The 25738-nt window shown below is 34.5% G+C and overlaps 4 protein-coding genes and 1 non-coding gene across 5 annotated transcripts; 1 reads left to right on the top strand and 4 right to left on the bottom strand.

The window, feature by feature from the left end:
* Positions 1 to 768: 768 nt before the first annotated feature.
* LOC11431369 (thylakoidal processing peptidase 1, chloroplastic) lies at positions 769 to 3393 on the bottom strand. The gene is made up of 6 exons (XM_003602919.4): positions 2282 to 3393; positions 2125 to 2193; positions 1950 to 2018; positions 1756 to 1842; positions 1590 to 1657; positions 769 to 1361 (listed from the first exon to the last, which is right to left on the bottom strand). The coding sequence occupies exons 1-6, from the start codon at positions 2987 to 2989 to the stop codon at positions 1235 to 1237; spliced, it is 1128 nt and encodes a 375-aa protein (XP_003602967.1). The 5' UTR covers positions 2990 to 3393; the 3' UTR covers positions 769 to 1234.
* A 2596-nt stretch (positions 3394 to 5989) lies between these two features.
* Positions 5990 to 8239, bottom strand: LOC11420888 (pollen-specific leucine-rich repeat extensin-like protein 3). The gene has a single exon (XM_003602918.4). It carries the CDS (start codon positions 8126 to 8128, stop codon positions 6071 to 6073), a length of 2058 nt encoding a protein of 685 aa, XP_003602966.1. The 5' UTR covers positions 8129 to 8239; the 3' UTR covers positions 5990 to 6070.
* Positions 8240 to 11773: 3534 nt separating this feature from the next.
* LOC11432293 (transmembrane protein 147) lies at positions 11774 to 15151 on the bottom strand. The gene is made up of 7 exons (XM_003602917.4): positions 14957 to 15151; positions 14757 to 14826; positions 14587 to 14646; positions 13294 to 13408; positions 13007 to 13122; positions 12549 to 12673; positions 11774 to 12218 (listed from the first exon to the last, which is right to left on the bottom strand). The coding sequence occupies exons 1-7, from the start codon at positions 15031 to 15033 to the stop codon at positions 12095 to 12097; spliced, it is 687 nt and encodes a 228-aa protein (XP_003602965.1). The 5' UTR covers positions 15034 to 15151; the 3' UTR covers positions 11774 to 12094.
* A 1052-nt stretch (positions 15152 to 16203) lies between these two features.
* On the bottom strand, positions 16204 to 16320 carry LOC112420600 (U5 spliceosomal RNA). The gene has a single exon (XR_003010771.1). It is a non-coding gene; the product is annotated as a U5 spliceosomal RNA (small nuclear RNA).
* A 3548-nt stretch (positions 16321 to 19868) lies between these two features.
* On the top strand, positions 19869 to 25711 carry LOC112420268 (DNA-directed RNA polymerase I subunit RPA12). The gene is made up of 4 exons (XM_024779038.2): positions 19869 to 19928; positions 24946 to 25005; positions 25087 to 25143; positions 25237 to 25711. Exons 1-4 carry the CDS (start codon positions 19869 to 19871, stop codon positions 25309 to 25311), a joined length of 252 nt encoding a protein of 83 aa, XP_024634806.2. The 3' UTR covers positions 25312 to 25711.
* Positions 25712 to 25738: the final 27 nt, after the last annotated feature.

Raw genomic sequence — 25738 nt, 5'->3', positions numbered from 1 at the left:
GTTTCTTCTCTAATTATCCCATCGCCTTCTTCCTCTAATCATTATCTCATCGCTGCCTCTTCCAACGCCGGCGCCGTTGCACCTCTCTGGAACCACCTCTTGTGGAGGTGAGGTACGGTTCCAGATGAATCCTTCTTCTTCTTCCTCTAATCTTCTTCATCATGGTTGCTTCTTCCATCACCCACACAGCTGCCCCCTTCCCAGCATTACCGTTCGTTGACGTTATCGCACTCCAAATCACGATTTTACAAATCAAGCACGATAGATTCTCCACCAAATGATTAATTCGAAAAGACAAATTACAAACTCACAACATTCTTGATGTTTTCCAGATTTAAAAAATACAAATTTCCAAAGGATACTTTGCGCAACCTGTTCTTGATGTTATTCCAGATTTTATTCCAGATTTCAATTAGAGGTAAGCCTTTGAGAGAGAAAGAAGATAGAAAGGTCATGGAAATATAGGAGCGGCGACGGTGGTGGCGAGAGGAAAAGGTAGAGGCAGCCATAAAGATGATGAGAGGAAGTGTAGAGAGGCGCGTGTTTATTTTGTAGTAAACAAATGCTTTTTCTAAACTTTTAATCTCAGCCATTGATTTTATATTTGCCACATGTCAAACATCCATGAAATGAAATGGTATAAATGGAGGCTCTCTTAATGGAGCAAAGATGCACCTTAATCGAACTCAGAAGTCTGACCCAGTTAATATAAATGGACATAACAGCGCGCATTACAAAAATACAGTGAAATGGGAAGTTATTCAGAAATTCAAAACCAAAACCTTGCCCAGATAATTTCATTCATATAAAAAAATGGCCATATTAACCACAGATAATGAGGAGGCTTTTTATTATGGAACTTACTTACAAGGAGTCAAATAGCTCCATGTCGAAACTTTCTTCAAGTTTCTAGCATTCAAAAAAAGAAAAAAAAACATGAAAGAATACAACACAAATCATACATCATGTTTCTTAAATATTTCTTTTCCCCAGACTTTTGCCAGGGGTCATGCATCTCAGGATAGCACTAAAGAACATTATTATTAGGTCATTGACAAATTTGCATCAATGAATAAGACGTTCATCCCAAACTTTAATCAGGACCAGCAGATTTGTCCTGGAGAATTGTTGAATAACAGCTCACTCCTAGTCCAAAACTGGAGTGGCGATTCATTCAGAATAAATGAATGTATCAAAAATCTTTCTTCACCCTCAGAAGGTAGTGGAAACCGCGTCAAGAAACTGCCACAGATTTATTTCCAGGTGAGGATTTATGAACCATGACGGTGTCGGATACTTTGGATGGAGGCCAGTAGCGAAACATGGACCTACCAACAATGTTCTCGATTGGAAGCGGACCCCTGAATGACACAAAAACAACAAAGATGTTAGTCAGGTATCACAATTAAGTGCATATAATTAAGTATGAACTTCTAAGATCCGAGAGCATGTTTTACATAAGCTGGTAGTTTGGAGAACAGCATCAACAAATAGGCCAAAACGTATCATCACCCACCTAAAGCAATATATTCTCCATTCTTCGATAGAAACAACAGAGAAAAGTCAGTAAGAAAGGACATAAAATTTACCAGTTATGAGAATCAAAACTCTTGTTACGGTTGTCTCCCATCACAAAGACATGTCCTTTTGGAACAACCTGCAAACATTAAAAGTACAAAAACAAATACTATTAATCATGTTCCCAAGTATTCACAATCAATAAACAAAGCACCATTACCACAGAAATATCATTACCATTGGAGCCAACTCGTAAGCAAGAGGCTCTAAAACAAATTCCTCATCTTCAGCAACACCATTCACCAGAAGTTTCCCATCACGAACCTGCGACAAAATCCAAAACAACAATATAAGATACTAGAAATCAAGATACAGCAATTCGAATGTGATCAATTAATTACACAACCAATAAGTACTCAATCAAAGCTTACTTCAACAACATCACCAGCTTTAGCTACAACCCTTTTTATAAAAACATCAGAAGAACTAAAACCATATGCCTACATAAGCCAAATCAAACAATAAACATCATAATTCATCAACACCTCAACATAAAATATGATTAAAAACTTGCAATAATTGAACAACTGTGGCAGTAAAATATACCTTCAACCAAGATGGTGCTTTGAAGATCACAATATCAGACACATCAGGCTTTCTAAAGAAGAAGGAAAACTGTTACATAATCAATAACCTTAGTTAGTTCAAAACATCCAGAAACAAACAAACAAATGATTGAAAAAAATAAAAAAATAAAAATAACCTTTTCTGTTAGAACACGATCACCAACTTCAAGAGTTGGATACATAGAAGCAGAAGGAATAGATTTGGGTTCAGCCAAAAACGATTTAAACAACAAACTAACAGTAACAGCAGTGAAAACAGCTTTAGCATCTTCAGAACAAACATTCAACAATTTCGAAATCCAACCATTAGTATTCTCCTTCTGATTCAAATCCAAACGCGATTCTTTGTCAGAAGAAACAGAAACAGGTTGTGATTGTATTCGCGTTCCACCTTTATCAACCTCCCAAGTTGTAGCTGTAGGAACAGATTCATTACAAGGAAGCCACTTCGAACCCTGCAAAAATGGTATAATCGAAGAAGTTTTGAATGGTGAAATACCCATAGCACCCATAGCCGCCGATGTTGACCCAGAAATCGCCGTTGACTTCATCATTGAAATTAATCCTAAGATGATTGGATTGTTGCAGCTTTCGGAGAGAATTTCTCCGGCGAGGGTAGAATAAACAGAAACAGGTGAGTTTCTAGGTTTTGTGAAATCGGAATAGAGATTCCGATTGCGAAAGCCGCCGGAACGTTCGAGATCGGGTTTCGGGTTGGATCCAAAGAGGCGCGAAAGGATGCAACACTCTTGGACACAACGAGAATTCGCGACTCGAACGCCGGCGGAGGAAACTAAGTTTTGGGCAACATAGCCGGAAAAGGAGAAGGTAACTCGGATAGCCATAACGAAGAATTGGATTAGGTTGATTAAGAAAAGGTACAGTGTGGTTTCGGAGTGAAAGATTTGGGAAGGGTGAAACCCTAGCAAGTGAGATAAGCCATTTTGTGAGAAGAATTCGTTGAACGGATCAAGGTAGGGTTGAATTGAAGGGTAGTTAGGGAATCAGGGAAGAGAAGCGCCGCCGGCGGTGATGTAACTCCTCCGGTAATCGGAGGAGGATAGAGAAAGCTACGTCGTTTTGATGAATTGAGAAGAGAGGGATAGAGAGAGAAGAGAGAGGACGTATATTTTTTTTGAATTGAATTGGGAATGGTTGAAAACAGGAAAAAATGGATTTTTAGGATTTAAAAAGGAAAGACTGCGACTGGTAGGTAGTTACTTACTACTCACCTTCTCTTTTCATTACCCGACATGTATCTTTCCATATTTACGATATCGCCTCCATGAACCCATTTTGGTATGTGGTTGATTATCATACATATTTTTGATTCATTTATGGTCATGCTAACCATTATTTACGAAATCAAATATTGTGTAATATTTATATGGATGTTGCTAACTGATATCTGAAATATTCGGTTAAGGAACAATAAATGAACATATTTTACTTATTTTATTTTAATTAAAGTGACAAATAAGATAACTAATTAAAATAAAATAAAAAGTTGTATTTAATAGTCCGTCAAATTTCCTTTTCAATTTTATATTTACATTTCTATATCATTTTCATTTTTTTTTTCTCGCGAATTTTACTCAAACCAATTTTTTTTTCTGTAAATTTTTGTTGATCATATTTTTTTTTTCAAACCAATTCACGGAAGCCTATACGTAATTAGCAACATTTTCAATTAAAATAAAATCTAAAATAAATTAACAATTCCAAATATAAAACATAACTAATTAAAATATCAAATACAACCTCACAAAAAAATATATCAAATACAAAATCATCAAATGTGTAAAAATTATAAAATATTCTTCAAAACAAAATAAAATTTCATACTTGCATCACAAAATAGGAAATTTGAAAGAGTATTGAATACACATTTTTCTTCTTTTAATTAATTGTCTTATTTATCACTTTAATTAAAGTAAAATAAGTGAAATTTGTTATTTAATGCTCTTTAACCGGTGCTCCCGAGACACTGGATAGCATTACCTTATTTATATTAAATGTTTAAATAATGATCCAAAAAGGGTAACATTTACGTTTAAAGTTGTGTAATCAATTACTTCTGAGATGCTTAACTAGTGCTCCGGAGACACCGGTTAGCATTTTCCTTCAATTATTTAAATCAATATAACATTGTCTCATAAGTCTTAATTTAATGGATAAAAATGTTAAAGTTGTTAGATCAGACATCATAATCGAGATTCAAACTTTGCATATAAATTATTATAATTTTATCATTTCATCTATTTAAAAATATCAATATAATACTATATTAATGCAATAGAAATTCACTAAAAGACTGACCAAAAAAAAAAAAAAATTCCCTAAAAGTAAAAATGATGAATTTGTCTAAACAAATTCATATTGATGTTGGTAGCATAAATCAAAACAAAATATTATATAAGTCTGCAATTACATCCAATAATCTAGAATATTGATGTTTTTTTATGTAAAAATCATTAAAAAAAAAATTGTACATCCTCCGGTCACTATTATAAACAAAATTTTACATTTTACATTCTTATATGTGGTTTTTATTATATACCACATCATTAAATATGACGGAAAAGGAACAAACATTGGAGTAAGACGGAAAAGGAAAACAACGATACGCAGGTAGACACGAAGAATTGTTATTCATCATCGTGTAGATGCATAGCCGTCTACTACCTTCCAATAAATATTGCAAATGTCATGAACGACGTAAGTGCCTGCGTCACTCAGCAAGTCAAACATTATAAATAAGGAAATTAAATTATAATCTTAACATTGAAGCTACCTTTCTTAAAAAAGAGAAGTACGAAGCTCACAAGCTTGTTCCTCCTGTGTACAGTGATGTAATTTAATAATAGTATATTTTGGTTGAGGCTGAAGTGCGTCACCTCTACAAAGTTAAACATCTGCTTATGTTTTTCTCACGGTTTTTTCATTTGGTTTTCACCTCAACTTCTAAATATCAAATTTCAATTTCAGAGCAATTTCATTTTAATAAACTGGATTGCTTTACAGTTGATAGTTGCACTATGAGAATTTGTCAGGATATGATTGATTTCAATTTTAGAGAGTCAAAAATAAATTATTCTAAACATTTTTTTAAAACAACTAACATGTTAAAATCAATTTTGACAATGAAGCCAACTCTCGCAACATTATATAAACCAAAGCTCACAAGCTTGTTCGATGTAATGTATTACTAATAATATAATAGAAAAATTATTTTCATTTCTCACAATTATATATATTTATATTATACATACATATATAGCACTACCAAAAAAAATACATGCATACATATATATTTCACAAATAGTTTCCATCATGTATATTCATTGAAACCATAATTGTTTATTATTTTTGTCGATTTGGTAAAAAATTTGAAACCAAATAATAGTGTCTAGATAAGTTATTCTTTTAACTTTTTTTTTTTTTTTTTTGAAAGGAAGTTATACTTTTAACTTGTCAGTCGATATACCTCCCACACAGAGATATAATAGAACCACTAAAGTGAGCGTGCGAGACATGGGAAGTATCATGAGTTAGTAACATTCACGATTAAACATAAATAAGTAAAAATGACTTCATGAAAACTTAATCTCATCTATACAATTATATGATGAAACCTCTATCTCTATGTATAATGTCATGTGTGAATCCGTACAATATATTATATATATGGTTGATATTATCAATTCTTACACTATAATGTAATACAACAACAACAACAAAAAAGAATTGGTAAATCATAATTTTAAAACATTGTTTATGAATACATCTTCATTTTGCTCTTTCAATTATTGAAGCCAATTCAAAATATTTCAGAATATAAATAAAGATCTTGTCGCGTCATCATGCCTCAACTTTGAGACTATGATCTAATAAAGGTGGAAGTAAGTTATGGGCCTTGTTTAAATTTAGTAACCAGCAATGATTGGTGGAGGAGGTGAAGCATATGAAGAGCCAAAGTGAGGGGGTAAAATGATATCATCTTCTGGAGGTGGTGCATTAACAGGAGGAGGAGGTGATGCAGTTGGTGGAGGTGGAGAGTGGACAGGTGGTGGTGGTGAGAAAACGGGTGGAGGAGGTGAGTGAACGGGTGGTGGTGGAGAGTGTACTGGTGGAGGAGGTGAATGAACTGGTGGTGGTGGAGAATGTACTGGTGGAGGAGGGGAATGAACCGGTGGTGGTGGAGAATGTACTGGTGGAGGAGGTGAATGAACCGGTGGTGGTGGAGAATGTACTGGTGGAGGAGGAGGGGAATGAACCGGTGGTGGTGGAGAATGTACTGGTGGAGGAGGTGAATGAACTGGTGGTGGTGGAGAGTGTACTGGTGGCGGAGGAGGTGAGTGAACAGGTGGTGGTGGAGAATGAACTGGTGGTGGTGGGGAGTGAACTGGTGGAGGAGGTGAGTGAACGGGAGGTGGTGGAGAGTGCACTGGTGGTGGTGGTGAATGTACTGGTGGAGGAGGTGAGTGAACCGGTGGAGGTGGTGAATGAACTGGTGGTGAAGGAGAATGCACAGGAGGTGGTGAGGATTGAACTGGTGGCGGCGGTGATCGTGTTCTTCTTTTGGGTGCTTCATTATGAGGATCATCCTCAATTGGTGGTTCTGCTTCAGGTGTAGAAGGGGTTGGTGGTGGACTGGATGGTGTTGGTTTAGGTTGTGGACTTGGTGTTGGCTTTGGTGTCGATGGTGTTGGGGTTTGCGAAGGTGTAGGTTGCGGTTGTGGCTTAGGCACTGAAGGTGTTGGTTTCTCAGTTGGAGGATTTGAAGGAGAATTGGATTGAGATGGTTTACTACTACATAATCCCTTGGTGCAATCCACAGGTTTGCTTATAACCACATTGCAATCATTTGTTGTCTTTTGTTTTGGCCTATTAGGTATACAATTATCCATGTCTTCCAACTCAATTTCTTTTCCAGGAGGCACACAACCTTCTTCCTCGACGTTAAAATAGTTATAGGAGAATGTAAAGTTCGCCAAATTAGGCAAACTACAGATACTTTTTGGAACAGAACCTGTAAGCTTGTTATGTGCAATAGAGATTACTTCAACCTCACTCAGTCCCTGCAATGTCTTTGGCAAGGCACCAACAAATAAGTTCTCACTCACGTCAAAAACGGCTAACTGTTGAAGCTTTCCAATATCCTCAGGCAAACAACCAGTAAGGTTATTACCGATTACAACAAACTCATTCAAATTTTTCATTTGGCCAATGCTTGAAGGAATACAACCACTAATACCGTTGTTGGCAAAAACAATGACTGATGCTGGAGAATTTCCCATATTTTCTGGTATTGTTGATGTGAATCTGTTGTTGTTTATAAATATAGCGTCGAGTGTTTTGTTAAAAAGCTCTGGAGGAATTTCTCCTTCAAATTCATTGAACCTGATATCAATGAATTTTATATCTGGAATTGAAAGAACATGACAAGGGAATTTTCCAACAAAACGGTTGTTACTAATATCCAACTCGTGCAAAAGCTTTAACTTTGAAAAACTTTTTGGGAGAACCCCACAAAACCTATTTGAGTTTATATGCAAAAGAGCAATATCAGCTAACAAACCAAACTCAGCAGGAATGTATCCTGCAATGTCTGCTTGATTAAGATCAATCCCAGCTACAACTTGAATTTTTGAATCATTAAGAGAAGCTGCACAAAAAATTCCATTGTAAGAACAAACATTAGGGCCCTCCCAATTTGATGTGAAGTTGGTTGGGTCTGAATAAATTGCTTTTTTCCATGCTTGTAGTGCTATGTAAGCACTTTTGAGATTAGGATTAGGAAATTTTAAATCTGTTTTATAGGTATCTACATAGTTTTCGGGTAAATCCTCATTTTCTTGAAGATGTAACATTTGACGACGAGCAATGGAAGCGGCTTCTTCATTGGAAATTGCATGAGAGAAAAATGATGTTGGTGAAAAGAGGAAAAATGAGAACAAGAGAAACCAGCCCTGGACTTGCATTTTGTTAAAACGCCACCTTGGTATATCCTTCAAGGTTGCTTATAAAGTGGTAAAGAAGGGGAAGAGAAAAAGGTTATAATTATCTATAGAGACAGAAAGGAAATTGTGTTTTAAGCCATTTATGAGAAGCTATGCAAATATTTCTGAATCCACAATGGAAACAACCTTTTTTATACAGAATGTTGGTGACATAAAATTAGAAGGTGTTTTTTTTTGGTCACAAGTTCTCAACCCTTTGCGCGTTGTCGTGTCTCTAATTTTAGAGGGTGGTTTCAACTTTCAACCATAGTTTTACTTGGCTTAATTTAGCATGTAATGGTTCCTTTGCCTAAATTTGCGACTCATGCAATGCAATATCGCTAATGTTAACAACCATGTTTGGTTAGTGGTTAATATCCACGAGGAAAATAAACCTTTGATTATTCTAGTCGTTTCATTATCATAATCATTTACATGAAGTTTTAATTTTCTATATTTGAAAGAGTGGTCCACAAACACTTCCATTTCACCGTTGACTTTCTTTCTAATAGTCTGGTGGTCGTTCATTTTCCTTGAGAAATTGTATTTTGCAAGTATGTCTTTGTTTTGCTGAATGTATTTTGTCGATCTCATTGGAACTAGCAATTATTCTTTGATAATGATTACTTCCTCCGAAATGAAATAAAAGAAAAAATAGTTGTTGAAAAAATCAATTTATGTCGTTAAATTTAGTTTACATGCGTCAATTTTTTAACTATCATTTTGTATTATCATTCATTCTCAATGGAGTATTTTGTTGTGTCACTGTTTAGAAATAAAAGGTTGTAGAATTGATATTTTTATATCTAATCATAAGAAATAATTGAAGGAACTTTGAACAAACTATCTTTCACAAGTTTTTTCACATTTGACATCAAAATTTTGATGTCATAGTATAATTTCTCTTTACGAATAGGGAGCCTATTTTTCCACCTCCAAATTCACTTCACAGGTATACTTCTCACATAATTACCAAAAAAATATATATATACCTCACACATCAAGACAAGACAAAAACACTTTTTTTTTTCATCTAGAAGTATACGTCCATAAGGATGTATTAGAAATAGAAATTGTTGCACGTAGTTAATTGGTTAGTATGGTTAGAAATTAGTTTTCAATACAAGTACAATCGAGTTTTATAAAAAGAAAGGCTTAAATGCTCATTTGGTCCCTTAAATATTTATTTGGTATTGTTTTGGTCTCATAAGTAATAAAAAGTCCGTTTAGGTCCCTTAACTTTATTTAAAGTATCGGTTTAGTCCTTTATGTTAATTTAATTCAAAAAAACGTTAAGTTTAGGGACCAAACTAATACTAATTAAATAAGTTAAGGGACCAAACTAATACTAATTAAATAAGTTAAGAGACCAAAATTTAACGTATTTTTAATTAAATTAACAGAAGGGACCAAACTGTTACTTTAAATAAAGTTAAGGGATCAAAACGGACCTTTTATTACTTAAGGGACCAAAGTGATAGTATCAAACAAATACTTAACGATAAAAAAGTATTTATGCCAAAAGGAAAACTACGTACATAATTTACAACAATTAATCAATATGAACCATAATGAGTTTTTATTTATCTCTATCAAGCTATCATGTTTATTTTACCTATAAGATAAGATGAATCCTGTAATTTCTAATAATGTGCATTTTTGCTACAAATCATTCCAAAAATACAAGCTAGAATATACACCCTCCACTCTATAATTTGGCGGGTTAAGATTTTTGACCGTGCTCCATTCAAGGTTTATTTTAAAGGGATTGATATACGAATAATAAAATGCAATATATAATCGGTAATGGTGAAAAAATAACACGTGATAATACATAGTAGACAAAATAAAACACTTCATAAAATGTATGAAATCTGAAAATATTATAAAAGAAAATTCAGTAATCCTATCAATAAGTCGGGTATATATAACCAAGTTTACATAGAAATTAGGGTAGCCGAAAAAAAAGTATAAAATAGAAGGCATCAAACGTGATCATTGATATGCTCATAGTTTCTGAAACAAACGTGCAAATCAGGCCCCGTTTGGATTGGCTTAAGTTGAGCTTATATGGGCTTATCTACTCCCATAAGCCTTTTTAAAGGTGTTTGGGTAAATAAATAAAAATAGTTTATCATAGTTTCATAAGTTGCTTATGCCATATTTTAATAAGCCTAAATTTTCAGCTCACCCTCCGGCTTAACAAGGAGCTTATGAATTTATGTAACCTCCTTCGATTCTCTCTAGATCCACTTTTTCAAAACATATATTTTAATTTTTTTTTTTTTTGTTTTTAGAAATAAACATATATTTTAATTATAATGTTAGTTATCTTTGACCGTGCATGAGTAACAAAATTGTTATATACTTATCTTACCAAAATAACACACATAACTAAGATTTTTTTTTTTTTGAAGAAAATTTTTTATTATTTTTTTGTTACGTAACAAAATGAAACTGAATAAATAAAACAAACTTAACTTGTCTTTTTTTTGTAACAAACTGTACGCTATTATCTTTCATTTTTGTGGTTCGATTCTTTAATTTTTTTGTTAAATTAAAAATATTTAAAATTTCGATAATTGCTTATGTAATGTCAGATCCAAACACTTCAATTTATGTAAGTACTTTTTAGTGTACATATCCAAACATAAATAGCTTATCAAGTATAAGAGCTTATGATGTAAGCTCTGATGTTATAAGCCCTAATGCCATAAGCATCTATATAAGCTGTTTATCCAAACATGGCCTAAGTGTAGAAAATATTTTCTTCAAAAAAAAAGGTAAGAGGATAGGAATGAAATTGGTGCGATGCATTATTTTAGATGGAATTTGTTAGGTTAAATAATTGCAAACCTAATAAAGCAAATGAACGGGAAAAAATTAGGTTAAATTACTGCAGACGTAACAAAATTAATAAATAAGGATAAGTATAGAAAATATTTTCTTAAAAAAAAAAAAAAAAAGGGTAAGAGGATAGGAATGAAATTGGTGCGATGCATTTTTTTTAGATGAAATTTGTTAGGTTAAATAATTGCAAATCTAATAAAGCAAATGAGCGGGGAAAAATTAGATAACAAAATTAATAAATAAGAAAAAATTAGGTTAAATTGTTGGAGACGTAACAAAATTAATAAATAAGGATAAGTGTAGAAAATATTTTCTTCAAAAAAAAAGACAAGAGGATAGGAATGAAATTAATATGATGCATTTTTTTAGATAGAATTTGTTAGGTTAAATAATTGCAAACTTAAAGGAAATGAGCGGAAAAAAATTAATTTAAATTGTTGCAGACGTATCAAAATTAATAAATAAGGATTTAATTGATGTATATTAAGTATTAACATCAAAACCCTATAAGAGTTGATGAGTGGAGTAATAAAGGTGATCTCCAGTTTGATTTCTTCCTTCAGTAAATACTACCAAAATTTACAGTTAACATACTAACATTAACTGCTTCAAAAAACACCAAAACACCCTGGATTTTATTATTAGTTGTTTTACAATTCTAATTTTTTTAATCTGAAGAGTATAAATAATCTACTATAAACAACCTCGCTAAAACAGTCATCTTAGTTTTTTTTTTTTTTACAAGAACAGTCATCTTAATTATATCCAATGATACAATTAGAAAACAAATGTTAACTATATCTTGAATTTCTAATACACCAATTGTTTTGAAACAAAAGTAAAATGCTAAGATAAACCAAAGATATGGAATGGATAGAAAATACTCTGATGACTAAATTTTGTAATGAATTGCAGCCAACATTCTACGACAAAAAAAATTAATAGGCGTGTTAAACTAAATCAGAATATTGAAAAATTGCAATTGATAAAACATTGAACTTTATGAATTTTAAATAAACTGCATGGCTGCTGCCAAAAGAAGCAGACACTGGAGCACAAATCTTATGTAGGATTCTATCATATTAAGTAGCAGCTTTCTCACGCTGAAGGTCTCTGACATGCAGCAAACAGTTGCCAACTTATAAAAGCCATCACCAAGGATGTGAAGAGCTCAAAACCGACCACTTTGGGAAGATGCCACCCCAATCCACGTCTCAAATAGCTGCAGAAGACACAGTTTAGCAAACACTACACTACAGTAAATGGCACATAAAAAGTCCGTGTAATGAAAAGAGTAGTGCTAGCAACGCTCTATTTTAACACTCTCTCTAATACTCACTCTCTTATTGGTTTAAATCATTGTGGGTCTACACTTTGCAAATAGAACCCACACAAAAGTGGTGGGACATACATTGATTCCATCTAATAAAAGAGTGAGTGCTAGAGAGTGTTCAAAAGTGAGTGTTGCTAGCATTCCTCAAATTAAAATGACATCAGTGCATTTTCACATCAACAACTTAACAGTAAGTGTAATGAGTCGTTCAGTAAAGACCTTGTGATAGATGGCATGGTAGCTACAATCCCAGCACACAAGTATATAATAGGAATGAGCGTCTTGGGTTTATTCTTTCGGAGCCACATCAAAGATCCCAGTCCAGCGAGAGATATGCTCAAAACCTGTACAAATTAAGTGCAGAAACTTTAATATTATAGATAATACCATACAAGACAAACTGCACACAAATTGTTATTTGTTAAGTCTTTACACCTATACCACATAACAACATTGACAAACTGCTGCATTATTCCAATTAATGTTGGATTATAAAAACAACATTGACAAACTGCTACATTATTCCAATTAATGTTGGATTATAAAACAACATTGACAAACTGCTGCATTATTCCAATTAATGTTGGATTATAAAAAATTCAAAACTCTAGTTTGAATCTGCGCAGTCACAAAATATTATCTGAGAGAAAAAAATGGCTTGTAGCTAAAGAACGTACCAAATTTGCATTAGCCTCTAGGCCCTGCAAAATGTACTCCCAAGTAAATTCTAATCCTCTAGCACCCACCCAAAGAGGAGCCAGCCTATGCAGTACAGAATCCGCAAACGCCCAACCTGCCACAAGAGAAATGACACCAACAAATGAAGATTGGAGAAGCAGAATAGTACAAGAAACGCCAGAGGCTGATGAAATAAAGGAAGGAGAACATCACTTCTAATTTCCAAGATGCACATAAATTTAAAACTAAATTTTGCTTCAGATGAAATAGTGTATCATATACATACCAAGTCCAACTGCTTGAAACTTATGATTTTGAGAGATATTTCTGTGAGTCAACTGGGTTAAGGCAAAATAAAGGCCAGCAACATCAATAAAACCTATTAAGGCCTTCAAAAATTCCTGAAAAACAAAGCCATTTGTTAATATTCAAGACGGCAAACATAATAAAATACGGAATTCTATAATATATGAAAATTGACTCCTAAGAGCAGACGAAGACCATTGTAATTTCTCAAAAACAGACACAAAACAAAGAGAATTGCCATGAACCATCTATCCCAAAAGCTTAAGCTTTTAGGTGAAATGACACTATTATTTTATATCTAATATGCTCAATGACACAAGATCCCTTTGGGCTTTATGCATTGATAATGCACATAACCGCCTACTTATGCTGAAATTTAAGTTTTTATCATAATAAATAGGAATGGCAAGGATCAAAATATACCAAAAGCTTAAGCTACATGTGAGTGATTATGTTATATCTCTAAATAAACAAAAAATAGCACGGGTAGAGATACTGCAGAATCTTCAAGGGATTTACTTCCTCCCATCCTGTGGCCCAAATTCCTTACTCAAAATGATTGGCTACATTTTTTCTCTCCCTATCCCTTCTTTAAATCATTATCTCTGGCAGGAAATATATACCTTCCTCGCTCCTATAAATAGTTATAAGAAAATCATCCACAAATATTCTCTTGTATCTCATCTCTTCAGCCCCCTTCCTGCCACTTTATTTATCATCACAAATGATCTAATAATTGGAGGGTATCTGTCATTGCCATCTGCTCTCTCAGTACTCAACTATAAGCGAGAATACTTACTTTTACGCTTATTAAGGATAGCTGTTGTACATTTAATTTTTTTGATTTCATGTTAAAAATGAATTACATTTACTAACTTACACCTAATTATAGTAACAACATTAAATGTGGTTAAATTAATTGAAATTTGCTTATATTTAATCCCAACAAATACAGGCACTTTTATGCTAATAATTTAGTCGAGAGTAGTACTTCACAAGCTCAATTGTAGGGGATATGTAGTATGCAGGATGATCATATTCTATTCATGTCTCTATTATGCAGGAGTGAAGCATGAAATGGTCATTCATTTCAGATCCTATACAGACAAGAACCCCATCCCTCCATAATGGAAGGAAGGAATCAGAGCTTCATTGGAAGCTGTCAATTTCACTACCCATATTCCTTACACATTATAATTTAGGAAAAAATACGAAAAAAATCAATAATTCACACATTAAGAAATCAATTTAGAGAAATATACATAATACACACCTGGTACGGATCAAAGCTATCACTTTCAGATACCTTAAGAAAAGTAGCCAAACAAATAAGCTGATAGAGAAAGGAAAACAAAACAAAAAAAAAAATAGATATATAGTTAGAGAGTTAATTAGGTTTGGAGATGTAAAAAGAGTAGAGAGGTGTAATTAGCAGCAAGCAACCTTTACTAATGCTGTGGCGAGATAAACAACTGCGGCTTTGATAGAAGTACCGAGTGTATCATACTCAGATCTGAATCAAATTCAAACTATTATTATATTTAGTTTTCATGATACGAAATTGGGGGAACAGAAATTGAAATCGAATTTCGTAAGAGAGTGTAAAAAATAGATCTGATTTTGTTGAATGAAAAAGTACTTACAAAGGTGTGGCGGAATAGTAGACGGCGTGAGGACCGAAGGTGAGAATTGCACAGTTGAAGAAGTGAAACACCGTCATCTGATTCTGATCTTTTGAGACGACAAACACCACAACAAGCCCAGTTCCACTTCACCTTTCTCTTTCTCTTTCTCTTTCTCTTTCTCAACTCAAATCGCTCTTATAATGTGTTTTCTTACGCTTCTTCGCTAATCAAATTCTTTTATCTCGCTATATTGTTTTACTCGGATTAATTAATTAACCAACGAATATGTAGTTTAACCTTATATACTCTCTTTTTTTAGCTTAGTAATTTAGTAACAACTTTTTTTTTAACTTGAAATTTAATCAAATAACCAATTAATTTGGACCAATTTAAAATCAGAGCATTGGATAAAAAAAATCAGAGCAACAAAAGTTTGAATGAAATAACTCACATAAATTAACATTGAGAGAATTCGAAAATAAGACCTTGAAAAGTCTGAAGTTTGATATAGATCGGTTAATCACGACATTTTCTTTAAAATTAAAATAAAAGATGTCATTATATAAATAATTTAAAGATCATTTTAAAATAATTTTATGCAACTGAGATTTCATTTGTGTTTTCTTATAATAGTAAAAAATATTTTTAAAACTTTTTTCTCTCATTTTTTACATCATTAAAATCATTTTTAAGAAAAAACTTTGTATTAAAAGGACTACATATTTCTTGCTATATAATTATTTGTATTAAAATATTTTTTTAAAAGGTCAGATTTTTTTTTTTCGAAAAAATATATTCCAGATTTTTTATTAAAATTTGAAAAAAAATATTTTCCAGAATTTTGTATAAACCTTTTTTTTTCGAAAAAAAAAATCTGACCTTTTTTAAAAATTTCGTAAATTTTATTTTATTTTTTCAATTTCTTTCATTTCGAAATGATTTTATAAAAAAATCTGGAATATTATATTTTTGGCTTCAAAAAAATCAGATGTTAATCATTCACCGCTACAATAAACAATCCAACAGTTTCTATTTGAAAAATAGATCAAACTGTACAATAAACCTACATGATCCAACAATTTCTATTTGAAAAATAGATCAAACAGTTAAAATGTAACGGATAGGACCAAAAGAGATAACAACAAAAGACATAAGGGACCGAATTGAGACACTTTATAATTAAGGCACCAAAATAAAATTCGAAAATAAATTAAGAGACCAAAGCATGTATTAAGCCTAACAAAATATTCAAACTAATATTGTAGAGCCTTCAATTAAGAAGACTCTTCCAAAAACTAGCGTATGCCAAAAATAGTAACGCTGACACGGTATTCTTTAGTAAAAGGCGAAAGAATAGTTCGCTATGTCATCATCACAAGGCTCCATGCTTAACAAGAGAAGAGTTCCTTTCATTTTATATGCAAGCAGCTCAGCTTCGCTTTTACATTAGACGATGTGGGACATTAGTAGAATACAGACATCCACTCACTTGACCCCTCTCCTTTCTTTCCACCCTCAACAAAGGGTAACCTGTTGTCATAAATCTTCTCCTATTCAGTCATCCACACACCTACTTGGCATGTTAAATCTTTGCTCTTCAATCTCATACGTTTACAATCATTTTAGATTTCTTCAATATCTCAAAGGTAGAAGATTAAACATGTCATCGAAGCTCTACTTCTACAGAAAGAAAGCAAGATATATATGGAGTATTGCATAACTCCACGAAACTTAAGCTTCAAATACTGCTAACATTGCTTCCTATTTGAAATCACGTTAAAACACTTCTTTCTTCTAAAGCTGTAGAATCCTCCTTCTTCCTTAGTATGATATCTTTCATAACCTTTCATTTTTCTGGAATATTCTCTAATCATTTTTCCTATCTGCAACAGTAGTACAAGTGACTGTTTCTTACCATGCCTGAGAAACTTGCAGAAGTACTAAGTATCGCTCAATTTCTCATCTTTCCTTCCAATTTCATTTTATTTTTTATAAAAAAATTTATGAGGGTTTTATATTACCATTTATATAGACCATGTAGCCTACAAAAATTAAGTGGCTAACGTAAGTTATAAATGCACTTATAGAGACGAGACACAACCATTGGATATCACCCTGACATATACTGGTAAAATTTGATAAATGAAAGTGTTCGAATGTACTACACCTATTAGTGTCGGACACCGACACATGTTGGATCCTCCAACACACATTTAATTTGAAGTGTCATTTGCTACATAGCTAATAAGTCACTCAACAAAAAACTTCAAAGCAGACAAGCAGGTTTATACAGATTACCGGGGTGATGGTCACCTATCTCTTAACACTAAAATCATTCTCAATGGTGATGAAACAGTGATGCACAAAACTAAAAAGTAGAGGTAATAAGAAAATCATCAACTTGCTAATTTTACATTTCTATCTTACGGATACTCTTATTCAACATATTACATATACAGAAAAACGGCAGATGAAATACAGTATATCTTTGAATATGTTCCATTCTATATACATGCTTGAAATGTGTCCATGATTTCTTGCAAGTGGCAGATATTATTGATATTGCAATCCTTGACGGTTTAGATTTACTGTACTTTCTTTGATAAACAATTTTATTGCAGTTCAGATTAGTAAATGTAAGAATGAAGCAGCTCATGGCTTGGCTTGGCTTGGCTTGCATCTCTAGTAATGTAGGTTCTAGTTGGGTGGGAACTGTCCCAAACCCTATTGATTCTATCATTTGTAATGACCTTTATTCAATTTAAATATGAATGTTCATCTTTGCTGTCAAAAAGTACGGTTTGATCACAAATAAGGGATAAAATAAAGAAAAAGAAAACATGCATACCTATAGGCTATATTGATAGGCAAGTTAATTAAAGTTACTTATGAGTCAAATTAAGGCTATTTTTTATTTCTTATGATAATTTCATCTTGTTTAGGCAAATAACCCACAATTTCTAATTTCACATGATAAACATCAAATAGTAAATTTGGGGAAGAGTCCAAGATACAAGATTTCATTCAACAACTATAAAAACATGCAAGAGTTAAGTTATCTCACTTTAACATTAACAACTCACAAGAGAGAAAGATCGGTAAATACCATTATAGGTGATGGCTTGCAAGATGCAGAAAACTTCACAATTTGCCATTAAATTTCAAATAGTTGTTGGTTTATTAGTTAATGTGGTTAGTTGTTGTATGTCAATGCCCATAAAAAGAAAAGAAAAGAAATATATGGAGGGTGATATTGGGGCAACGGAACTGTGACTGATGGACACTGTTGTTATTATTACACAATCACATTATCCATAAGTGACAACTCAAACGGAAAAAATGATGCAATTGTTAAGCTGAACGATATGATCGGGCTACAAACTCCGACTCCTTCACTTTTTCAAGTAGCTATTGTTATTTCATGTATTTAACAAAATAAAAATCACCTTATTTAATCATTGACTACTAAGTGTCATTCAAGTCATTATTGGGCAAATGAGTTTACTGCTTGAAGTCCGTTTGAACTTATATAAATAAATAAGTTTTATGTACTATTCATTAGTTTTTAAAGGGTCGTTTGGTTAAGAAGAGAAATTGTGAAGAGAGAAATAGGTAAGAGAGAGTATGAGAAGAGAGAAATAAGAGAGAAATAGAGTAGATTTAATAGGTTGTTTGTTACGAGAGAGAAAGGAGAGAAATAGAGAAGAGAGAAGTGTGTTTAATTTTGAAAAAGACCAAAATATCCTTATACTAAGAAAGTTAATACTATACAATTTTATTATAATTGTTTAATTTTGTAATGAAGTTAATGTAGTTTAATTTTAATTTTACTTCATTAAGAAATTAAAATACATTTTTCAAACACAATTAAATTATTATATTTACTTGCTTGATTAAATATTTGAAATATTTTAATTTAGTCGTTAAAATAACTCATTAAATTTACAATAATTTGATTTTATTATATATAAATATAATAAAAAAAATAAATATAAATGGGATCAAAAGAGAGAGGCAATGACGTCAAAATAAAAATAAGAGGGAGAGGCAACGAGTTTACCTTTTAATGATATTTTTTATTTTTTACAATCTTTGATAAAACTGAGACTATTGTATATTTTATTCATCATAATTAGCATTTTACAGCATGTGCAAGAAAATCTATTTGCTTTTATCCAGCACCACCGCTAAGGTATTATCCTTCTTTTATCTTTAGCATCTTAATTAATCAAAAAACATTGAACAAAAACACATCGCAAGTCTTCCAAATATGCAAGTCCACCTGATCTAGTGTGATGACTACGGCGGTGGTTGATTGTTATGAATTGTCATGAAAGCCTGGCTGTGATTTGTGGTAAACAGAGCAATTTTCGTTTTTGTTGACAAGGGCAAAAGTGGAAAACCTCATCTCTCTACCCCTTAGTTGTTATATACTTTTCACCCATTCCCTTACCTTTTATTCTCGCCAAAAAACTCAACAACTGAAAAAGAGAAGAAGAAACTCAGCCACCCAGACCAGCGGCACCGCCGCCGCGAACCTCCCACTCTCTCTCCTGTGGCGGCAATACTTCATCTCTGTGCGCAACTTCTCCCTGTGCCGGACCACGTCTCCGACGACGCAACCCTTTCTCCGGCGAGGTAACCCTAAAACAGTGCCAATGTATTCACGTGGTCGCGATTTTTTGTTCTGTCACTTGTGTGGAACAATGCTCACGGTTCCCTCAACTGATTACAAATGAAGACACTGTATATGTAAGCTATTTTATGATTCATCAGTCAGAATAGGCTTCTATGGTGCTTCTGGATGTAAGAATGTGTGTTTTAGATCATTACTGTCCTTGCATATGCAGTAAACAATTTGTTGTGCATATTGTGCGCAAGTGAACTAATATTTTTTGTGTTTAAAAAACCCATTATAAGTCCTAACTGAATGTCCTTGTCTTCTTCAGATATTAAAGGAAAGGAAATAAGTTACACAATTTCTGCTGAGGTATGTTTTTGCAGATCTTAGTTTTATTGACCAATTTAAGCATGTTATATCCATCCCCTATCCTATGATTATATTACTATGTTCTATAACTGGCTTATAGTTCCTACGGCTGAGTGACTAGGTGTTTGGATAGAGAGTATATTGAAACCACTGCACACTTTGCAAAGGATCATCACTATATTGACGAGTGATGAATGAACTAGCAGAGAAAAATTGCTCCAAACTTCTTTCTTCTAATTCTAGATTTCTTCTCTATTTTCTGGAGACTGGCTCTTCTTGAACAGAGTCACAATACCACTCTTATCATATATCATCCATGTTCAATGCTAGTGTGTTTAGATGAAATTGATTATGTCCACCTCTGCTATGACTTAGGCACATATAATTCACAGATCTACGATAAACTGTTTTTTTTTTTTTTTTGGATACAAGAGGGCTAAGCCCAGAAAAAAGAAAGAAAGAAAAAGAAACTACCGTTAAACTAAAAGAGGAGTGGGAACTCCCTCTACATCATCAAGATACACCTGCCTAATCTGATTAGGACAATCATCATAAACTATTAAATTTGTGCTACTACGACATCCAATATTAGCAAGTCCATCTGCACACATGTTCGCTTCCCGATAAGAATGACTTATCGTTATTTCCCGCTCACGCTCCATTAGTTGCCGAATTTTCTGCACTGGTCTCCAACCATTGGCACTAACACACCCTTTCTTAATACTCATGAATCATGATAACTGCTTGGGAATCAATACACAACTCCAGTCTCCACCGCCTTGAATCCTCGATCAATCACCATCTGAAGCCCAAGCAAAACTCCCCAAAGCTCGCCTATGCTGGCTCCATCCTTATTCAATTTTACCCAACCCGTCAAAGGAGGTTTCCAACTGATCTGAACCTGTTGTGCATGCTGCCATTGATCACAGCTTCAGCCCTCTGAGCCATATTTTTTTTTTGAAATATCCCTGAGCCATATAATACTCCTTCAATTTGGTAAGTGCTTCTCTCCATGTGTTAATTGGTCTAGAAAAATTCTCATTGTGTATCTCTTTATTTCTCCAACTCCAAACATGATGACAAGCTAAAGCCCAATAGTCTCTCCACTGCAAATTACTTTCCCATTCAACTGTGCAATTCACGTTTAAACCCACCCCGTCAAAGAGAATGCTATAAAAAAAAATAAAAAAATCTCCTCATGCTTGTAGGAACCACATTCAGCCAAATGGCAAGTGCTTGAGAACAATCTATCAACACATGTTGTTTTGTTTCAATTTGCTCTCTACAATGGATACAATACGGAGTTCTCAAATGTATTTTGTTCTTTCTCTCTTTAGTTATTAGGCTCCCATGAAGGACAAGCCACAAAAAGCTCTTAACTCTCTCAGGTACCCCCAGCCTCCAAATTCTTTTCCAGTTGTCATTTCTGTCCATAGAAGCATGATCACATAATAGAGAATAAGTACTGGCAACTGTGAAATTGCCAAACACATCTCCCGGACATAAATTCATATCAGCCCCTAACTCCTGGTGTGGAGGCAGAATATATTTAATCTTGATTTGAATTTCACTAGGCAACCAATCAATCATTTGGTCATTCCGATTTCCACTTCATCCACCAATCCTGCTGCCACTGAAACTTGCTGCAGATTTGGGGGTATATCTATATCAGCAATTTTATAATCCACGGCAATCCAACTATGATTCTGATAGAAGAGGTGCTAACAATGAGACTACTGAAGTTGTGGGCCTTGATTATGGGCTAAATCATAAGACTTGGAAAGTATACACAAGGAAAAGAAAGAAGCATGACGTGGCTACAAGAGGTGCATGAGAATGTGCCTACTTAAGTGGAAGGTGTCAGAGAGAATAAGGATCCTATCATTTTCTGTTATTTGTGTGGGGTCACTTCTTAGTGATTTCTTGGGGAGCACTGCGTGCTTGGGACTGATAGCTAACACTATCAGTTTGTTATTTTGTCTTATCCATATTACAGCAATTGTAATTGTTCTTCCAGTAATACAATTACAGTTTATTTCTCATATCAATTGTCACTGTGTTATTCATCAATTCACACACACACCTATCAATTGGTCCGACCTACCGGATCAAAATCACCACCGTACCGGAATTGTAGATGCCACCAAAGCCTAAGATGGGAGAAAGAGTTGACGCCCTAGAAGCAGAGATGGGTGAGATGAAGTCAGCGTTGTTGGTACTCTCGCAACAGATGCAACAACAGAGTGTTACAATGCAACAACAGAGCGCTGTGTTGAGTGAATTAAGCAAACAGCTAGAGAAGCGACCATCACCGGAGTTTACTCAGACGAGTGAATCTTCCGCCAACCAATTTCAGGAATCGCGACTTTCCGGAAAGAAGGTTAAGTTGCCGGTGTTTGAAGGAGACGATCCTGTAGGATGGATTACTAGAGCTGAGATCTACTTTGACGTACAGAAGACGTCGGAGGAGATGCGCGTAAAACTCGCACGCCTTAGCATGGAAGGAACAACAATTCATTGGTTTAATCTGTTGATGGAAACAGAGGATGAATTATCTTGGGAGAAATTGAAGAAAGCGCTGATCGCTCGTTATGGTGGTCGTCAATTAGAGAATCCGTTCGAAGAATTGTCCACCTTACGTCAGAAAAGAGGCGTGGAAGAGTATGTGGAAGCGTTTGAGTTACTCTCTTCTCAGGTGGGGAAGCTTCCTGAAGAACAGTATTTGGGATACTTCATGAGTGGGTTACAACCCCAGATCCGGAGAAGGGTGCGTACATTAAATCCTCAGAGCAGGATGCAAATGATGCGTATGGCGAAGGACGTTGAAGATGAGTTGAAGGAGGAAGACGACGATGACAAATCCTATGGAAGGAAAGGAGCGAATGAGAGAGTGGGCCGTAATGATTGGGCTGGGTCACAGATGAGGGATCGGAGCGGGTCAATTTACCAGAACACGACCCGATCTGGAAATGGGAGTCGGGCCAACCCGGTTCAGAAAACGGGTTTGACGGGATCTAACTCAAATTCAACGGCCTCTGTGTTTTCTACTGCAAAGAAGGGTGAAAATTCTGGATCTACAGAGAAATGGAAGGGAATTCGAAGCATCCACAACAAAGAGATGGCTGAGAGGCGAGAAAAAGGGTTGTGCTTCAGATGTGGGGGTAAGTATCATCCCACCCTCCATAAGTGTCCTGAACGTGCGATGCGAGTGTTGATCTTGGGAGAGGGAGAAACCTTGAACGAAGAAGGAGAGATTGTAGCGCTGGAAGTGGAAGGAGCTGAAAGCGATGAAGAAATAGAGGTTGAATGGAATTCCACAATCTATCATCAGTGATAGAGATCCTATTTTTATCAGCCATTTTTGGAGAGAGTTGTTCAAGCTACAAGGTACTAAGCTGAATATGAGCTCTTCTTATCATCCGGAGTCAGATGGACAAACTGAGGTCCTCAATCGGTGTTTAGAAAGCTATTTGAGGTGCTTTGCTTCTGAACAGCCAAAGTCTTGGTCACATTGGATACCCTGGGCAGAATTCTGGTATAATACCACCTATCACATCTCCATTGGAAGAACTCCTTTTGAGGTGGTCTATGGGCGACAAGCTCCTAATATGCTGAGGTTTTTGAGCAATGAAACTAAAGTAGCAGCTGTTGCTTTAGAACTAAATGAAAGAGACGAAGCTTTGTCACAACTGAAAGAGCATTTGTTAAGAGCTCAACAACAGATGAAGAAATATGCTGACATGAAGAGAAGGGATGTTAAGTTTGAAGTTGGAGAATGGGTTTTCCTCAAGTTGAGACCACATAGACAACATTCTGTGATTAAGAGAATCAACCAGAAGCTTGCTGCTCGCTTCTATGGTCCTTTTCAGATAATTGCAAAAGTAGGAGAGGTGGCCTACAAATTGAAGTTGCCTGATCAATCAAAGATACACCCAGTTTTTCACGTATCTTTGCTCAAGAAGGCTGTGGGAGATTTTGATGTGCAGGGAGATCTTCCTAAGGAATTAGAGTTGGCTGCAGAAGATGATCACTATCCTGAAAGAGTGCTGGGTTCTAGAGTAACTGTGAGGGAAGGGGTAACAGTTCCACAAAGTTTGATTCAGTGGAAGCATAAGTCTGTAGATGATGTGACTTGGGAAGATGATGATGTCTTGCGTGGCCAGTTTCCAGAATTTATCCTTGAGGACAAGGATGTTTTGAAGGAAGGAGGTATTGATAGAAGAGGTGCTAACAATGAGACTACTGAAGTTGTGGGCCTTGATTATGGGCTAAATCATAAGACTTGGAAAGTATACACAAGGAAAAGAAAGAAGCATGACGTGGCTACAAGAGGTGCATGAGAATGTGCCTACTTAAGTGGAAGGTGTCAGAGAGAATAAGGATCCTATCATTTTCTGTTATTTGTGTGGGGTCACTTCTTAGTGATTTCTTGGGGAGCACTGCGTGCTTGGGACTGATAGCTAACACTATCAGTTTGTTATTTTGTCTTATCCATATTACAGCAATTGTAATTGTTCTTCCAGTAATACAATTACAGTTTATTTCTCATATCAATTGTCACTGTGTTATTCATCAATTCACACACACACCTATCAGATTCCAAGCCATTGTAATCATTCCATTACCAACAGAACGATACTCATATTGAGCGAAATTCGGCCACGCCCTCACTATAGTCTTCCACAATGCAGAACCAGCTGTTGTTGCTATTACTATATCCTCCTCCATATTAGCTCTGTTATATTTACCTTTCATCACTTTACACCATAGTGCATTTTTCCCTGATCTAAGCTCCCAGCCAAGTAAACGATACCTTGATTTACTTTGTCGTGGTGGGATATAGTGAAAAGATCACTGTTTTAGAAGTATGAATGAATAATTTGGCTTTTTGAAATATCAATCTAGGTTAGGATTTTGATATCAATATAGAAAAATTTGTGTCTTGATTTTAAGCACGTACAAATTCACATATTATCGATTATTGGCAAATGATCCTTGTGTACTTTGTGGTTGGCAGGATATCAGAAGAGAACTTGGAATCGATCTAATTGAGGAACAGAAGGTGCAATTGTCTAAGGTAATGCATCCTGCAGTATGAAATGACATGATCGATCTTTAAGCGGATGTTTACATGTTTTAGTGTTATGTTTCTTTACAGGTCAACAAGACATGTGAAAAATGTGGTCATGGTGAAGCTGCCTTTTATACCAGACAGGTATTATGAGACTTCACAATGAAGCTTTGCCAATTTAATTTGAAGCTAGTTTAGTACTCAAAATTTATGTATCTAAATCTTACCTAATTTCAGATGAGATCGGCGGATGAAGGGCAGACTACTTTTTACACATGCACTCGCTGTGGTCATCAGTTTCAGGAGAATTAAATTTGAACCCTCTACGAACAGATTACTTGGCTGAAATCTGCTCCAATTTTCTACCAAACATTAATTTGGAGAGTCTGTGCAATTGGAAGTTTTGATCCTATGTAGCTTGTACAATGCCTGAAAATTGTATACTGAAATCGACATAGAAAAGTTGTTTTGGTGTTAAATATGAAGTAACATGTGGCTTCTGGCTATTTGTTGCTAAATTCACAGAAACCACCTTTTTACTATTTTTTTCCCTATCAAATTTTGATTTATTTTCATGCATTACTCAGGTATTGTGGCCTGGTGTTTCCTAGTGTGCTAATTTATCTAGAACTGTGTTTGTAGTACTTAGTTCCTTGCCTTTTTGGGCGAATAGTACGTGGTTCCTTTTATGACATGTTAGTGTTCTGCTGAATTTATTTTCTTAGATGATTTTTGCAAT

The sequence above is a fragment of the Medicago truncatula genome, chromosome 3 (assembly GCF_003473485.1).
Source record: "Medicago truncatula cultivar Jemalong A17 chromosome 3, MtrunA17r5.0-ANR, whole genome shotgun sequence".
Lineage (NCBI taxonomy): Eukaryota > Viridiplantae > Streptophyta > Magnoliopsida > Fabales > Fabaceae > Medicago > Medicago truncatula.
The sequence above is the reverse complement of the archived record's forward strand: the minus strand, read 5'-3'. Positions and strand labels throughout refer to the sequence as shown.

Bases quoted from the DNA above. Each gene is read 5' to 3' on its own strand.
- LOC11431369 (XM_003602919.4), bottom strand. From the start codon at position 2,989: ATGGCTATCCGAGTTACCTTCTCCTTTTCCGGCTATGTTGCCCAAAAC. The intron at 2,194-2,281 runs GTTATTTTTATT...ATTATGTAACAG, and splicing joins ATCGTGTTCTAACAGAAAAG to TTTTCCTTCTTCTTTAGAAA. The intron at 1,658-1,755 runs GTAATGATATTT...TAATGTTTGCAG, and splicing joins CTTACGAGTTGGCTCCAATG to GTTGTTCCAAAAGGACATGT.
- LOC11420888 (XM_003602918.4), bottom strand. From the start codon at position 8,128: ATGCAAGTCCAGGGCTGGTTTCTCTTGTTCTCATTTTTCCTCTTTTCA.
- LOC11432293 (XM_003602917.4), bottom strand. From the start codon at position 15,033: ATGACGGTGTTTCACTTCTTCAACTGTGCAATTCTCACCTTCGGTCCT. The intron at 14,827-14,956 runs GTAAGTACTTTT...AATTTGATTCAG, and splicing joins TACTATTCCGCCACACCTTT to ATCTGAGTATGATACACTCG. The intron at 13,123-13,293 runs GTATGTATATGA...CTCTTGTGGCAG, and splicing joins GTTTCAAGCAGTTGGACTTG to GTTGGGCGTTTGCGGATTCT.
- LOC112420268 (XM_024779038.2), top strand. From the start codon at position 19,869: ATGTCCTTGTCTTCTTCAGATATTAAAGGAAAGGAAATAAGTTACACA. The intron at 19,929-24,945 runs GTATGTTTTTGC...TGTGGTTGGCAG, and splicing joins GTTACACAATTTCTGCTGAG to GATATCAGAAGAGAACTTGG. The intron at 25,006-25,086 runs GTAATGCATCCT...GTTTCTTTACAG, and splicing joins AGAAGGTGCAATTGTCTAAG to GTCAACAAGACATGTGAAAA.